We start from the raw sequence: 17,924 nt of genomic DNA on the forward strand, positions 1-17,924 counted from the left end.
ACTGTGAAAACATGTTAGAGTCTCCCTAACAATTCTAGAATGGACAGGATTATTAATATATCAAATTAGGGGAAGGGATGTAACACACTAGGTTATTGTACAGTGTAGATATTTTAGGATTTAAAAAGTTCCTAGAATTACTTGGTGTTTGAGCTTTTAAAGTGGAGACATAAAGAAGTAACAAAGATAATTCCCCTTTTTCTCGTCTTCCTTGTCTCCCTCTTCCTCCTAATCCTCCTCTTCCCCTTCTTCCTCTTCCTCCCTCCTCTTCCTCATATCCCTGATGGGTAGGGACTGAAACTAGGGCTCTGCACATCCAAGGCGTTTTTACATTTTTTTCTTTTGGACAAAGGGTATCACTTTTTGTGTAAATAGCTCCAGCATGGTTGAGATCTCCTTGCCTCAGCATCCTGAGTAATTGGGATTATTAGTCTGTACCGCAGGGTCCTGATAAAGTAATTGTGTTGTATGCTGGTTTCCCTGTTTGTCTTGAACTTCTGGCTGTGAAAGAGCTTGTCCTTTTTTTTTTGTCATATCTGAGGTCCTATTGCCACCTGGAAACAAGTCCTGAGAGCCTTCTGGTATCATTGCAATCTCATCATTGATTGACCCAGTTAGATATTATTTATGTATTTCTATCTTATACATATCACTGTCATTAATATTCTGTATTATTAACTATGTAAGAACATAATACTCATGAAAGTAGGCGTTTGGTTATCATTTACTAGATCTTTAACATGCTCAAACTCTACTTTATCATTTCTATGAACTCCAAGTCCAATAATGTTTGTTAAATGGAGAAGATATATATTTCCAACTGAATGCTCACTGATTGGTAATCTGAGTGGCTATTGAATGTCTGTCAAATGAAAGAAGTGGGATATTTGGATGTGTACATAACTACATTTTTTCTCTCTGTAAACCACGGGCTTTGCAGACGATGTTTAAAGGCAAAAATGTATGTTTATGATTAAAGAATGCTTGATTATGTCAGTGTTAGAGAGAAGAGGAGAAGCATGTGATTACAAGGACAGCTTATGATCCTGAATCACATTTTTCTTACTCAAGAATGCTCTCACGTGTTTTCTAGCTAAATGTTATGAGCACCTATTCCATCACCTTACAATGGAAAAAGAAAGTTCATATTTCAAGTAAAATCAGTTACACATAATAAAACAGAAATATTACAGTTACATATACAAATGCATGTGTCTTTACCAAAGACGATTTGTTTTCCTGTTGTAATTTGATTACATATTGATAAGTCTTAAAATGAGAAGTTGTCCTTAGCAGACTTTCATGAGTAAAATGAAAATATTTTACACTGGCATACAAAGCAGGGAAGTTAAGTTAAAATATGAAAATATCAAATTATAAAATATTTAAGTCCCCATCATTTTACTGCTTTCAAGCTCATATAGCATGAAGGCTCACAGGACAGACTCAGGAGATTTCCCTGAGTGGATTGTTCCAAAAATAGATTAGAACACATTGCTTTCAGCCAAACAAACAGCATTGGAGGGGTCTCTCAACTTTGATTTCCTCACGATACTTCTGTCAGAAGGCTTTATGCTTAATGTTACCAATGGTTCATGTAAATTTTTTCTATTGAGTCTTCTAAGTGAAACAGTAGTGAGTTCTGATGTTGGAGATTCATGGGTCAATGTTTGGCTCCTTTATTCCGAATCAGTCACTAAACTACAATATTTTAGTATCTCAAGTGGGAAGTGTATAGTTCTTATATAGGAATCCTGGGAAGATAACGTGCTCAGGATAGAGCAAATGTCCCCCAAACAATTAAAAGCCATTGTTATTGTACTATTAAAGAACAATGCACTGCACTAAGTAGAGTCTTGCTTTTGTTTTTGTTAAAATTAGCTTGTCTCTCTACATTTATTTATTTTAATATTACTCCAGCCTGGGGTGTTGTCTGATTGCATTTTGGAGGTGCCTTGGAATGTTAGAGTAACACAGCTAACTACATAGCTATACTGGGTTTGTTTTCTGTGTAAGGCAATGTGACTTTTATATTCCCAGTCATTTCATCTTTGTAAAGTGTGTGTGTGTGTGTGTGTGTGTGTGTGTGTGTGTGTGTGTGTGTTGTGTGTGTGTGCGCGCGTGCTTGTGTGCAAGATTAAGAAGTGGAGACAAATGTTGTGTAGGAATGCAAGTGTGTGAAGGTAAGAATACAACTATAGCTGTCATCCCTCAGCCTTCCTTCTGTTTGTGTGTGTGTGTGTGTGTGTGTGTGTGTATGTGATTGTGTATGTGATATATGGATGTGGTTAAGGTAACGTGTGTACATGTGCTTTTGGAGGCCAGTGTCCAATATTGGTTGTCCTTAATCCCTCTGTGTGTATCTTTTGAGAGCGGGTCTCTCACTGAACCCAAAGTTCTCTCATCTAGACTAGCTGACTGGTAAGTTCCAGGGATCTGTCTACTTTCAGAGAGAGAGAGAGAGAGAGAGAGAGAGAGAGAGAGAGAGAGAGAGAGAGAGAGAGAGAGAGAGAGAGTGCTGGAGGAATGCATATGTGCCACCACATATAGCTTTTAATCCAACACTAATCATCCAAACTGTGGCTCTCATGTTTACTGAAGCAAGCATTAATCATGGATGCAGTGACTAAATGTTCTCCAGTTCTCCACCTCTTTTCCTTTGAAAGGGTCCATCACTAGTCTGGAATTTGACAAGTATACTAGTTAGACAACCAGTGAGCTTTGGGAATCGAGTTACCAGATCTAGGGACTATCATCAAGTGCTACCACGCCCTGCTTTGTTTGTTATATGTGCTCTGGAGGTTAAACCTGAGTCTTTGTTCTTTCAAGCTGAACACTTGACCAACTATCTCCTCAGCCCTGTCAACCTGTTTAACCTTTAAAGTCTTTTATGGTAGTTCTCTCATGGTGATTTACTCATGAGAAAACTGAGGCAAAGTTGGTAAAGCCATGAAATTAGCTTTTCCTAAGAACCAGAAAATTATACTGTGAATTTAACCAGCCAAACGGGTTATGAAATAAGCAATCACATAGTTAAACATGTTTTTTTCTGAATAAATGGTCAAATTTTAGAAGAGTTTGTTTTTTGGCAGTATTTGCAAATGTAGGAGGGACTGGCCACACCACAAACTGCTCTGTACCTCATAATATCTTGGGTTTATATTTTCTGATTTTACATTTAAAAGTATCAATAAATTTTCTTCTCTAGTAATTCTGAGTTGGTGGTTTTATAAAAATATCTACAAGTTAAGAAAAATGACAAAAATTACCAACTATATCCACATACTTGTTTTCCCTGAACGAAATGATACACAAGCCGATAGGGAGGGTGTCTATGTATTGTGACTAATGGTTCATTTTATTTCTTATTGCAAAAATAAATTATGACTGTTTGGATTTCCCCAATTAGATTTTTCCTACTTATACTATGAATGTTTGCATCAACTATTCTTAGAATGAGAGAATAAAATTATATTTATTATGAAGATACTATTTAGAATCGACAAGCCCATCAACAAAGGGTCAAGTTAGGGAAGAAACGGGAGTAGAAGCAAGCAGGAGGGAGCATCCACACAGGAAATCTCAGCACAGGGGGTGATTGGGAATTTCTGGCCGGAACACTGGGAGGCTTGGTTTGGTTCTCCTTACCTGGGATTAGGAAGCCACAGGGCCCTGGGAGCCCTAAGAGCCAGGGCCATGTTTAGATAAAGCAAGAGTAAAACATTTTATTGGTTAGAGACTAAGAAAGTATTTTCAGTTTGTACACATCTACCTACATTTTCAAGAATGCCTATTCATTCCAACGGATCTAAGATGGATTTGAAAAGGCCAGTTGTTTAATTGGGAAACACAGAAAATAGCCTACCTTGTTCAAGCAGATTGACTGAGACTATAAACTCTTTCCCAACTAGACCTTTGAAGTGTAATCACAAGATACTGCCACTTCTGTGGTGATTAGTGAAGGGAGTTTTTCTGAAAGTAGTGCCAATAATTAAAAGCCATACCTTGACATGTAAATTTTTTGGAGGGAGTTGTGAGTAACAATTTATCTGCCATTTCTCCGGGACCGGCACAGCGGGCAATTCCAGGTTCCTTATATTCCGACTTCACCCAGTCGGATAACCACTGCATGTTACAATCACAGTAAAGAGGGTTGGCTCCAATTGCTCTGGAAAAAGAACACCACAAAAGCACACATACACACACACACAAGTATGGAAGCATTGTTATTTCCTAACGGAACAGATTCACAGTGATGCTCAGTAGAAAATCCCTATGAATTGGTCGATGCCAACAGTTTAGAAGGAAATGGAGAAACCGTAGATTCCCACCTTCCTTCTTTTTGTGAGGCTGGGATAAATAATGTTAACAGTTTCTTGGGCTTTACAGGGTTGCTTCACACTCAGACACTTTTATCTTAGATGTAAGTACATCCTAAGGACGGGTCAACACTGTTTTCCCCGGGTTGTTCACTGAGAACTTGGTAACTGTGCGACAGTCTCCGGACTCCACTATGAACAGGGAATCACTCTTAACTGCCCTCCCCTCAGTGAACTCCCATGTCTAAGCAGACTGGCATATGGACAAACACAAGCGATCCTCTGGAGAATTCACATAGCAGAAGCATTTACAAGATGTCTGTGAGTGAGCAGGCTGACTTCTCTGGAGCTTCTAGTGGGTATGTAACTCTACACTACTTGGGATAATTAAATAGGTGGGAAATATAAGGAATGTTGCTTCAGGAAAAAGACCACTGCAAAGACAAATGAAGCCCAGTGCTGATCTGCACTTTAGTGATCTGTCCTTTTCTGGTCTTTAGAAATCTGTGTTTAGTTACTTAAGCAACAATCATTATGGATGAGTCCTAAGGGAAGCAGCCAACATCATTTCATCATCTCAATCTGCTAGACCTGTGCTATCCTATTTCTATAAGATATCAATGTGTGAGACTAATGTTAATAGTACATTATTATTATTAATTAATAGGTTCATAAGCTTTTCATGCTTGGACAAAAGAGGTAGGTATGTGAGACAGGTTTTCAAAGGTAAATTACCTTCTGATTAGCAACAAGATGTACAACTGAATCATAATCTAGGGAGCCCTCTAAAATATACTTGCAAAATTACAACACTTTATCTTGTGCAAATCAATGTCCAAATTTGATCAAGCATCACAAGGCAGTGTTTCCTTTGTGTACATGCCAGTCTAAAACAGTTCAAATCAAAGCATGGAACCGAATGGTATTTTTGATTCCTTTGCTCTCGATTGGCATTTCCCAAGGCCCTTCTGGATCAGAGGAGAGAGAAGAAGTGAACAAGAAGAGCTACAGAGTGGAAAAAAAAATGTAGAACGGGGAGGCAAGACTGAGTCTTGACAACACAGAGAACCTTTGAAGTGGATCACTGTTGTGGGGAGAGCCACATAATGAACTGGTCCCTCAGGTCTGGCAGGACTCATGCTGTGGGGCCTTCTCTGACCCATTACCCTAAATCCACCTCCTCCTTTCTGAAGCCTTCTCTCAGACAGCAGCAGCCACACCCCTGAAATTAACAGGCTTTTCTTTTTCTTACTGTATTTCATGAACATGAGTTTGCCAAGAGAGGTCTTGATATGGACCTTTTGTGAGGTAGATGCTGGGGCTCAAAAATTAAATGGTAGAAGTCTTTCCTCCTGTAGCCTCTGGCCTAATGGCATAAATGTGAATGGGAGGTATCCATGTGTTAAATGGATATATACCAGAGTTCCCATAAAGCAAATTCAGATGAAACATGACTAACTAGACGACATTCTTCTTCCACTGTCTTTCTTTCTGAATTTTTTAAATTTCTTCTTCTTTTTTTTCTTTTTTCTTTCAATCTTATGAATCTTCCTGAGGTCCTACTGGCTTTGACATCCAGGCAGAACCAGATAATTGCTATCGGGTAGCCCCAATTTATCATCCCATAAGGAGACTTTCTAACCTTAGACAGATGTCTTTTCTTCCTTCTAGCTTTGAGATATCTTGATATTTCATCTAGTAGTAGAGTAATGTTAAGGTTCAACAGTGCTAACATATATATATATATTATTATGTTATGTATTACTTTAAATTATATAGACATACATACAAATATATATATATATATATATGCACAGAATCCATTTCTACCTCCATTTTTATTGCAGCTATAATTATGGAGATAGAAGTGAGAGTACATACAAAAGAACTTGTCACAAAGCACTGTCAGATTGTACAGTATTCAGTGGTGTCAATGTCAGTGTTTCACAGCACCATGGCCAATGCTAGGCATCTGTGGTATAAATGAATCAAGTGTAAGCAACACGGTGTAAAATTCAGAGAAGAAATGGTACATGGGACACAGCTTTCAGAAGGAGAATTGGGTAAGAATCAGAGAGCAGTCAGCAAAACGTGCAGAGTGGCTGGGGATCTGATTTGTATAAATGACACTTTCAGCTGAGTCAACACCACAAACCTGATGAATGCCAGCTCAAAGAATAAATTAAAATTTACTCGTAGGTGGCAAGGTATCCAATTTTAAACTCTGCACATTTTCTTTTAAGAATAAATCAAGCTTAGTTCATAGTTACAGAAAAAGAGGGGTAGGAGACTATTGAAAATATAATCAGAGAGCATCTGACCCCAACACTGCAACCTTGAGCCAGGTACTCACAAGTGTGACAAGGCTGAAAGGTCACCAAAGGCACCTTCAGGCACGACAGAAATGTCATTTCCATGTAGAGACCTAAAAGAGAGAAAGTTCAGAGGAATATTTCTACAAGAAGAAAGGTTTCATTTTTATTAACACTTAAGCCAGTAAAAGAAGGCGATCTCTTCTATAAGATATGTGTGAACAACAGATATCTATTTAGAAAAACAGAAGCCAGCCCATACCTCACATTGTCTGCACAAGGTAAACTGTATATAGAAAATGAAATTATCAATTACATAAAAATATGCTGTTCATATAATCGTAGGACGAGGAAAAGTGTATACAGTATAATATAAATCTCAGCAACCAGAAAGAAAAGAGCATAAAATACCCTACAAGGTAAAATTTACAAAATAAGGAATTGCTGAGGGCCTGTGGCCAACAAAGTGGATGGTAAAGATAATAACCACAAAGGATAAAACATTTAAATCCTTAATTAAAAGACTTAAAATCAATAGTAATTGTACAGATGTTTGTGCCATAATGAAAATAGTATCTAGTAGATCATGGCTAATGAAGCAATCAGGCTTCACTGCAAGAACACACTGCAAATGTTCAATAAATATATGAGGACTCAAATGCTACAGTCATTTGAAATACAGTTAAAACAGACAAAAATCACAATTTTCAGTCTGTCATAGCAAAGTGGAAAGATTAATAATACCCTAATGTGAAAAGGTTACAAAAGTGCTTTGAAAGGAAAGTTTTTTGGGGTTGATGATTTAGCTCAGTGGTAGAGCACCTGCCTAGCAAGCACAAGGCCCTGGGTTTGGTCCTCAGCTTTGGAAAAAAACAAAAAGAAAGATAATAAGCTTTCTTATTTTAAAATTAATTAATTGGAGTTATGTGACATGTGTGTGTTAGTATTATAGTATATATCAATATATACTATACTATATAATATAATATATTATAGTATTATAATATATAATATAGTATTTATTGATTTCAATATATTGATATATACTACAATATATATAGCAATAAATGACTACCACAGGAACATGTACTACAAAAGAGGAGGTTTTATTGTACTAATCAAAGTGGTTACAATGATAACATCTGAAACAATTGCCCCAATTTCTAATTTACAGTAAACTGTAATACATACATCATGAAATAGCCAAGAATCATAAAGTTATCACATCACCTCCAAAAATATAGCCCAAAACTCAGATCCCTAAGAAACACGATTGTTGAATACAGAATACTTACAGTAAACGAAGAGATTTCAATCCATCAAAGGTCCGTGGAGGGATACATCTCAGACGGTTGTAACTGAGAATTCTGTAAATAGACACACATCAGCTTTTCTAACTTGGGAGTCTAGTAATATACAAATGCCGTTTTAAAGCAAATCCGTTAAGAAAACAGTTATTTGAGCAATTTATGAATTGACTGTATTTATCTATCATTTATATTGCTCAACTATGTGCTTTAATTCTATTATGATACATTACATAAATATAACTTAAATTTTTTCCTACCATGTACACATTCCTCACTCATTCTCTGTCTGAGATATCATGCCCTGAGTGGTGGTTTAAATGTGAATGGCCCCCATAGGCGACTAGATTTGAGTACATGGTCACCAGCGGGTGGCACTATTTGAAATGAATGGACCGTGGCCTTGTTGGAGGAGGTATGTGACTGACTTTGAGGTTTTAATAAACCCATTCTAAGCACAAACTCTCTTACAACTGTCTGCAGATCCAGATGTAGAACTCCGCTTCTCCATCACCATTGTCTGCCTGTGAGCCTCCATGCTGTCCGCCATGATAAAAATGGACTAAACTCCCAAAACTTTAAGCAAGCACCGATGAAATGCTTCCTTTTGTAAATGTTTGCTGTTATCATGGTATCTCTTCACAGCAATATAACTGACCAACACACCCCGGAAAGCATAGTTTAAGGATTTCTAACAACTGTGTCATGATCTTTGAAAAATAGCGTGTGTGTGTGTGTATGTGTGTGTGTGTGTGAAGCTAAATCTAACATTTTGGGTAACTTTGTCTCTGTTGTTTCAATTTCTCTGGATGGTATTAACACTGCATAAGATGACAGTCTCTCTCTGTTCATCTGGAACCATCTAATAAACCCTTCTTGCCCCAGGAATACGTGAATATTCAGTACCACACTTACAAGGTGAGAAGTTGGGTCATGTTGCTGAAGCTTTGGTTGGAAAGGGTGCTTATTCTGTTGTTACTTAAGTCTCTGAAAGGGAAAAGTGAAGACATTGAGCATACTATTAACTAGAATAATAGAACATTCAGTATTAGAGTTTGGAATAAACCACCAGTCCTTATGGTTCCATTAGCTCTCCATTCTGTATCCACTTTGACATTTATGTCCACTAATACACAATTCAAATTTGCTAATTGCAACAATCCTTGAATTAATTACATTCACATTGTCATCATAAGAACACCTGTGATTTGGTCTGTGGCTCTACGTCAATGACACTCAGAAAGTCCTCAATATTTATTTAACGAATAAGTAAAGATGTTGAATGTTGCTAACATTTTACAATGTTATTTTGTATTTCTAACAATAAAATATGTGAATTTCAGCATTTTCTCATTATACGTAAAATCACATGTATTTATTCATAAATATATACTTTTATACTTAACATATATATATATATATGTATATATGTAAACATTATAACTAGCCATTGTTTTTTCTGGAGCAAGATCTAAAACATGAATAAAGGAAGATAAGTAAAAAAATAAAGGTCAACTATTCTTGAATTTAAATTCCAAAATATGAGTAATATAGGCACTGATAATTATGAAAGTGTTAGGAACATTATAGGAGTCTGATGATCTATATTTTAGATGTTGAATTATCGGCATGTTTTTAAAGAGTTGTACATATTTATTAAAATATAATTATATAGTGGGTCAGTAGTAATAAACATTTCTAGATCTACAGATCTCATATTTAATTTGTTACAAGTAATTATGTAACAAATACTTTCATAAATGCCCAAAAGATGTTAAAAAGTCCCAAATAATATAAAATATATTGGTGTGACTTTAACCAAGAAAGTGAAAGATCTGTATGATAAGAACTTCAAGCCTCTGAAGAAAGAAATTGAAGAAGATCTCAGAAGATGGAAAGATCTCCCATGCTCATGGATTGGCAGGATTAATATTGTAAAAAACTGGCCATTTTACCAAAAGTGATCTACAGATTCAATGCAATCCCCATTAAAATTCCAATCCAATTCTTCATAGAGTTAGACAGAACAATTTGCAAATTCATCTGGAATAACAAAAAACCCAGGATAGCTAAAACTATCGTCAACAATAAAAGGACTTCAGGGGGAATCACGATCCCTGAACTCAAGCAGTATTACAGAGCAATAGTGATAAAACCTGTATGGTATTGGTACAGAGACAGGCAGATACCCAGTGGAATAGAATTGAAGACTCAGAAATGAACCCACACACCTATGGTCACTTTATTTTTGACACAGGAGCCAAAACCATCCAATGGAAAAAAGATAGCATTTTCAGCAAATGATGCTGGTTCAACTGGAGGTCAACATGTAGAAGAATGCAGATCGATCCATTCTTATCACTCTGTACAAAGCTTAAGTCCAAGTGGATCAAGGACCTCCACATCAAACCAGATACACTTAAACTAACAGAAGGAAAAGTGCAGAAGAATCTCGAACACATGGGCACTGGAGAAAATTTCCTAAACAAAACACCAATGACTTACAAGAATCAACAAATGGGATCTCATAAAGCTACAAAGCTTCTGTAAGGTAAAGGACATTGTTGTCAGGACAAAACGGCAACCAACAGATTGGGAAAAGATCTTTACCAATCCTACAACTGTTAGAGGGCTTTTATCCAAAATATACAAAGAACTCATGATGTTAGACTGCAGGGAGACAAATAACCCTATTAAAAATGGGGTTCAGAGCTAAACAAAATTCACAGCTGCAGAATGCCAAATGGCTGAGAAGCACCTAAAGAAATATTCAACATCTTTAGTCATAAGGGAAATGCAAATCAAAACAACCCTGAGATTCCACCTCACACTAGTCAGAATGGCTAAGATCAAAAACTCAGGGGACAACAGATGCTGGCGAGGATGTGGAGAAAGAGGAACACTCCTCCATTGTTGGTGGGATTGCAGACTGGTAAAACTATTCTGGAAATCAGTCTGGAGGTGCCTCAGAAAATTGGACATTGCACTACCTGAGGACCCAGCTATTCCTCTCTTGGGCATATACCCAAAAGATGCTCCAACATATAACAAAGACACATGCTCCACTACGTTCATAGCAGCCTTATTTATAATAGCCAGAACCTGGAAAGAACCCAGATGCCCTTCAACCGAGGAATGGATACAGAAAATGTGGTACATCTACACAATGGAATACTATTCAGCTATCAAAAACAATGACTTTATGAAATTCATAAGCAAATGGCTGGAACTGGAAAATATCATCCTGAGTAGGGTAACCCAATCTCAGAAAAACGCACATGGTATGCCCTCATTGATCAGTGTCTATTAGCCCAAATGCTCAAATTACCCTAGATGCACAGAACACATGAAACTGAAGAAGGATGACCAAAATGCGAATGCTTCACTCCTTCTTTAAAAGGGGAACAAGAATACCCTTGGGAAGGGGAAAGGGAGGCAAAGTTCAGAACAGAGGCTGAAGAGCCTGCCCCACATGTGGCCCATACATATTCAGCCACCAAACTAGATAAGATGGATGAAGCACAGAAGTGCAGGCTGACAGGAACCGGATGTAGATCTCTCCTGAGAGACACAGCCAGAATACCACAAATACATAGGTGAATGCCAGTGCTGAGCAAACCACTGAACTGAGAACGGGACCCCCGTTGAAGGAATCTTAGAAAAAACTGAAAGAGCTGAAGAGGCTTGAGACCCCATATGAACAACAATGCCAACCAAACAGAGCTTCCAGGGACTAAGCCACTACCTAAAGACTATACATGGACTGACCCTGGACTCTGACCTCATAGGTAGCAATGAATATCCTAGTAAGAGCACCAGTGGAAGGGGAAGCCCTTGGTCCTGCCAAGGCTGGACCCCCAGTGAGCGGGATTCTTGTCAGGAGGGCAGTAATGGGGGGAGAATTGGGAGGGGAACACCCATATAGAATGGGAGGGGGAGGGGCTAGGGGGATGTAGGCATGGAAACTGTGAAAGGGATAACATTTGAAATGTAAATAATACCCAATTTAATAAAGATGGGGGAAAAAAGTACCTTCTGAAAATCACAGCTAGTTCATAGCTCATTTAAAGAGATCTGTTCTCACTATCAATAGAACAAGATAAGCTCAAAGTAGTTTTTTCATTAGGTAAGCCTCCTCACTTACAAGGCCCTAAGACAGTTTCTATTTGTATTTCCCATATTTCATGGAAAATGGAGACAGTATCTTCACTTGCCTCAGTGCACCTAGATACAATATACATAGATTATGTAATAATTCCTTCTTTTGAACTTCTTGCAACTCCCTAATTACAACTAAAACCTGTTCTAGGAAACTTAACAATCTGGAAAATGAATAAATTAAAACTAGTGATACTGTATAGCCATTAAAAATCTCTTATATTTTCAGAATTTCTCTATGGGCTCTGAAGTGTTGTCAGTCCCCAGTAAGGTCATTGGGACATGGGAAATTATATGTAAATGGATTAGGTGTTTTAAAAGTAATGTCTGAAACTAGATCAGTTAGTTTATAGATTTATATGTCTCCTTGGTTTTATGTCTTACATTCAAATTGTCATCATAAAGTCATTTCATTCACTGAAAAGGAAACGAGTTATTTTCTTGAAGAAAGAAACAAAGAATTAGTATTTTGAACTATATACTCAGAATGTCGCGATTGTTGTCTAGCTTAATTAGAGAGGGTACAAATCCAGATGCTTACATAAAATGAACTTTAGTATTTATAGCCTCTGAATTACTTTAAATTTTTTTACATAAGAAAGTCAAGCACAAAATATATGTTTAGCAAAGTTTTGAACACACTCTGTTTGCCAGGTAAAATATTTCTACACTATCTTTAAGATTTCTAACAAGTAGCCTGTTTTTGTATCCATGAAGCCTCCTGTTTTGCTGTTTGAATGCCTTTTACGACTTAAGAGATTATTGTATCTTTGCTTCTTTGGCTAGAGGAGCCTTTCCTAAGACTCGGCATCACCTGATTGATATTCAGTACGGATGTGGCTAGTGAACCCAAACCACAGTGGTCTAGCAGAGAAGCAGGTCACTGTAAGTGACTTATGTTATGTGAAAGGCTCTCTACATCTTCTGCGTCTTGCCATTCCCAGTTTAATGAAATAAAATAACACAACGATGTGAAAATATTCTACTCACATAAGTGTTAAATGTTTGTAGTTGGAGAGTTCCTTCGGGACCAGTGTAAACTGGTTCCCATCCAGATACCTTAAAAACAAGGACAGAACAAGGTCATCTTAAAAAGTAACACTGGGAAAACACAAAACAAATGACCAATATTTACTTGGGGCAATGATGAAGAACAACTTGGCAGTTTTCTCCTTGAGATCATGTTCCAAGCTGCGATCATTATTCAAGAAAAGTAAAGGGCAAATTGCAAAGTAGCTCAATTTAGTAGAACTCTTTGTGGCACACTTAGGCTAATGCATAAAGCTAAGTACAGAGTTACAGAATGGTGAGTTCAGTTTTTTTGTTGTTTACCCAAAAGCATGCCAAGCATCTAGCCATTTTTCTATCAGCAAGGTCTAACCAATGACTTACATATTTAAATGGCCACCAGTTTACTTGTATTTATATAGAGACAACACCATGAAATTGAAGAATTATTAACCAACCCTCATTATTAAGTTTAAGTATTATTTTCATTGAGAGAGAGAGAGAGAGAGAGAGAGAGAGAGAGAGAGAGATTTGCTAAACATCACAATGGACAGTTTTAAGGAGATTTTTGAGTACAACTAGCCATAACTTGAAGGTGGTATATTTAGTGTCATAGGGGCCTCAAGAGCTTTCATAAAATAACAGAATTTTTCAAGTATACAAAAATTAGCACGTGAATGCAAAAGAATTTTTCAAATAAAATTACATTTTTGACTATCATATTTGGGTCAGAATATAGGCAAATTATAAAAAAAGTAGTAACTCATGGGATATAAAAATAAATAAATGCTGGGAGTTTGATACATGATGCCACAAAAAGTAAAAAACCCCTCTCTTCAAAACTTTCCTTCCTAGCCAATACATAATCTAAGACACTCTGGCACTTGGGTCATTTGCCCAGAGATGCAGCTGAGACCAACTAAGAAACATTCAGGATGTGAGGCTTGTTTGTTTGTTTGTTTTACTTGTTTTTTTTTCTGTTCTAGTGAAGTAGTCACTCTTGAAACTTCAGATTGAAACCAGAATTTTAATATTTATAGGAAAAGTAAGGGGGCTGCCTGAAATAAAAATCTGTAATATTTCAAAATGTACACAACTCTGAAAAATACATGGACTATAAATATACATGATTGACAGGAGATTATATATTCATATTGCAATATGACTTCTGATGAGTCCTCAAATTTTCTGACAAGATTTACTTTTGCCCACTTCCTTTTTCTTGTAGCTAAGTTTTACTTGGTACCACTAGAGGGAAGCAGTGTACCATGAATGTCAACACTTTCCTTTTAGGCCAGAAATGTTGCAGAACAAGAAGATTCAGAACAGCACTTCAGCAAAGTGACTGGATATAAAATTAACTCAAATAAATCAATAGCGTTCCTTTATAGAAATGATAAAAACGCCAGGAAATAAATTAGGGAAACAACTCCCTTCATAATAGCCACAAATAATATAAAATATCTTGGGGTAACTCTAACCAAACATGTGAAAGATAGTATGACAATAACTTTAAGTCTCCCAAGAAAGAAATCAAAGAAGATCTTAGAAAATGGAGAGATCTACCATGCTCATGGATTGGCAGAATTAACATAGTAAAAATGGCCATCCTACCAAAGGCAAGCTACAGATTCAATGCAATCCTCATCAAAATCCCAACACAATTCTTCAAAGACATGGAAAGAGAAATGATCCAATTCATTGGGAAAGGCAAAAAACCCAGAATAGTGCAAAACTATTCTTAACAATTAAAGAATGGCTGGGGAATCACCATCCCTGACCTCAAGCTCTACTTATAGAGCAATAGTCATAAAAACTGCATGCTATTGATATAGAGACAGACAGGTGGATCAATGGACTAGAATTGAACACCCAGAAATAAAACCACACACTTATGCACACTTGATCTTGAGAAAGCCAAAAATATATAATGGAAAAATTAAAGCATCTTCAATAAATGGTGCTGGTCTAACTGACTGACTGTATGTAGAAAAATGAAAATAGACCCATACTTGTCACCTTGCACAAAGCTCAAGTCTAAGTAGATCAAGGACCTCAACATAAAACCAGATACAATAAATCTAATAGAAGAGAAAGTGGGAGAGAACCGAGAACTCATTGGCACAGGCGGAAATTTCCTAAACAGAACTCCGATGGCTCATGGTTTTGGAGTTGATAAATGGGAGTTGATAGCTGGGAAGCTTCTGTAAGGCAAAGGACATAGACATTAAGACAAATTGGCAACCTCCAGTTTGGAAAAAATCTTTACTAACCCCATATGTAATAAAGGGCTAATATCCAAAATATATAAAGAACTCAAGAAGCTAACCACTAAAAAACCAAACAACCAAATAAAAAAATAAGGCATAGAACTAAACAGAGAATTCACAATAGAGGAATCTCAAAAGGCTGGGTAGCACCTAAAGAAAAGTTCAAAGTCCTTAGTAATCAGAGAAAGGCAAATCAAAATGACCTTCAAATTCCACCTTGCACAAATCAGAATAGCTTCAGGTGACAACACATGTTGGCAAGGATGTGGAGAAGGAAGAACACTCCTCCATTGCTGGTGGGATTGCAAACTGGTACAAGCACTCTGGAAATCAATTTGGAGGTTCCTCAGAAAATTTGGAAATAGATCTACTTGAAGATCCAGTAATACCACTCTTGGGAATATACCCAAAAGATGCCCCACCATGCCACAAGGGCATGTGTTTCACTATGTTCATAGCAGCCTTGTTTGTGATAGCCAGACGCTGGAAACAACCCAGATGTCCCATGACAGAAGAATGGACACAGAAATTGTGGTTCATTTACACAATGGAATACTATTCACCTATTAAGAACGAGGACATGCTGAGTTTTGCAGGCAAATGGATAGAACTAGAAAATACTATCCTGAGTGAGGTAATTCAGACCCAAAAGGACATGAATGGTATGTTCTCACTAGTAAGTGGACATTAGCCAAAAAGAGAAGTACAGAATAACCAAGATACAGTCCACAGAACTCAAAAAGTTCAACAAGCTGAAGGGCCCAAGTGAGGACACCTCAGTTCCACTTGGGAGGGAGAAGAAAGCATTCTCGAGGTGGGGAATGGAGAGAACTAGGAGGGAAGAGGGGAACATAATCTGGTACTGGGTGTGGGAAAAGGACTGAATCCCTGAAGGCCAGCAGAAAGAATGGAAACAGGCAACCTCAGGAACTAGGAGGTTGGGGGACCCTCCAGAACGTAATAGAGACCTGGGAGGTAAGAAACTCTCAGGACTCCAAGGGAGGGACCTTAGATGAAATGCCCTACAGTGGAGAACCCACCTCCAGCAGAAAGACAGGGCAACATGTTAGGGATGGGGTTGCCATCGTATAGTCAAAACTCTGACCCATAATTGTCCCTGTTTGAAAGAGCTGCAGGGATGGAAATGGAGAGCCTGAGGAAAAGAAAGTCCAGAGAATGGCCCAAAGTGGAATCCAGCTCAAGGGGAGGCCCCAATGCCTGACACTATTACTGAGGCTATGGAACCCTCACAAAAAGAGACCTATCATGACTGCCCTCTGAAAGACCCAACAAGTAGCTATATTTTCACCGAACCAATGGTCAGAAGCTGCTGACTCCTGTGGCTGAATTAGGGAAAAACTGGAAGAAGCTGAGAAAGAGGGCAACCCTGAAGGGAGGATCAGTGGTCTCAATTAACCTGGACCCTGGAGATCTCTCAGACACTGGACCACCAACCAGCAGCATGCACCCGCTGATGTGAGGCCCCCAACTCAAATAGAGCAAAGGATTGTCAGGGCTGGGTTTGGTCAGAGAAGATACACCTAACTCTCAAGAGACTGGAGGCCCCAGGGAGTATCGAGGTCTGGTGGGGTGGGGTGGGGGTTGGGAGTGGGGACATCCTCGTGGAGACAGGGGCCTGGGAGGAGGTATGGGTTGTGGAACAGTCTGAGGGTAGACCAGGAAGGGAATAAAAACTGTAAAAACTAAATGCTTAAATAAAAGGAAGGAATTAAAAAAAAAAAAACCCAAAAACCAAAAAACAACCATGAAACAAACCAACAACAAAAAAGAATACTCTGCATGTCTACTTGGAAAGCAGTGTGAGAGGGGAGGTATATGGAACTGATTAAAACTAATGGACACCATTTGTTCAACTTGTCCACCAATACATGGTTATATTGCCAAATTCTTTAATAATTTAATGTAATACATACATGCACATTTTCTAATATGAGTATATACGACTGCAGAGGAGGCTCTTGCTGACTTGGTAAGATTCTAAGAATAATCTCTGTGGGAGGTGAAACTTAAATTACAAAGATGAGTTAGTTTTCTCCTGATCTATATAGAACAAAATATTCTTCATAGAAAAGAAATTAAAATTATTTGAAAATGAGCTTTGATGTGATGTCAACTGAAGACTCAAGGGACGAAATGCATCTATGGCAGATATAGGGTGAGTCAAGAACTGAAGCTTAACACAGAAATTAAAGAATGTTTAACTTTTGTGGATGAGTAAACACAAAAGTCCAGTGAAAATTGAAAAGAAAACTATTTAGCATCGAAGACAATGTGGATGCTCTGGTCCTCATTGGGCTATTTATAAAATCTCACTGTGCATACAGAATACAAGTTATAATAGAGTGTGGGGAAGGGTTATAAACTCATACAATCAACTGAAGAACTATTAAAACAACAGTATATTAACAAAACAGACAAAACACAGTGCTTACAGACAATTATCTCTTGCTTGTTAGAAGAGGGAAAAAAACCTGACCAGTTAAAAGCATTTTGATTCTAAGGAACACATTCTTGTTTGCTAAGTTTGTA

The 17,924-nt window shown here is 37.6% G+C and overlaps 1 protein-coding gene across 12 annotated transcripts in view; it reads right to left on the minus strand.

Moving 5' to 3' along the window:
- Positions 1 to 17,924, minus strand: part of Slit2 (slit guidance ligand 2) — a 337,724-nt gene that overhangs the window by 58,980 nt on the left and 260,820 nt on the right. For all 12 annotated transcript variants that reach the window (NM_022632.2, XM_087583725.1, XM_087583727.1 and 9 more), the window contains 5 exon segments: positions 4,005 to 4,168; positions 6,673 to 6,744; positions 7,927 to 7,998; positions 8,854 to 8,925; positions 13,087 to 13,155. In NM_022632.2, the coding sequence (NP_072154.2) occupies positions 4,005 to 4,168; positions 6,673 to 6,744; positions 7,927 to 7,998; positions 8,854 to 8,925; positions 13,087 to 13,155 (449 nt within the window).

The sequence above is a fragment of the Rattus norvegicus genome, chromosome 14 (assembly GCF_021556685.1).
Source record: "Rattus norvegicus strain SHRSP/BbbUtx chromosome 14, alternate assembly SHRSP_T2T, whole genome shotgun sequence".
NCBI lineage: Eukaryota > Metazoa > Chordata > Mammalia > Rodentia > Muridae > Rattus > Rattus norvegicus.